Here is a 212-nt window from a genome sequence, read left to right as displayed (position 1 = left end):
CCAGGAGGAGGAAGCCCGAGGGCCGAGCCGCCTCCCGGGGCCCAGGGCGGCCCGCGCTCACCTGTGCTCCTCCTCCGAGAGCTTCTGCGCGGCGTAGACCATGTCGTTGTGCAGGCCGATGAGGTAGCTGACCAGGGCGGTGGCGCAGAGGCCCAGGCCCTGGCGCCGCGGCAGGATGACCTCGAACTCGGCGTCCAGGTCCAGGTCGGCGT

General features: G+C 72.6%; 1 protein-coding gene across 1 annotated transcript in view; it reads right to left on the bottom strand.

Annotated features, from left to right (window-relative positions):
- The window catches only part of RNF213 (ring finger protein 213), a 134,056-nt gene that overhangs the window by 4,838 nt on the left and 129,006 nt on the right, over positions 1 to 212 (bottom strand). Inside the window, exon 62 of the mRNA XM_015559756.1 lies at positions 62 to 211. Within this exon, the coding sequence (XP_015415242.1) occupies positions 62 to 211 (150 nt within the window). The remainder of the gene's footprint in view (positions 1 to 61; position 212) is intronic.

Source organism: Myotis davidii, unplaced genomic scaffold, assembly GCF_000327345.1.
Source record: "Myotis davidii unplaced genomic scaffold, ASM32734v1 scaffold211, whole genome shotgun sequence".
NCBI lineage: Eukaryota > Metazoa > Chordata > Mammalia > Chiroptera > Vespertilionidae > Myotis > Myotis davidii.
This window is presented reverse-complemented; position numbering and strand designations above follow the sequence as displayed.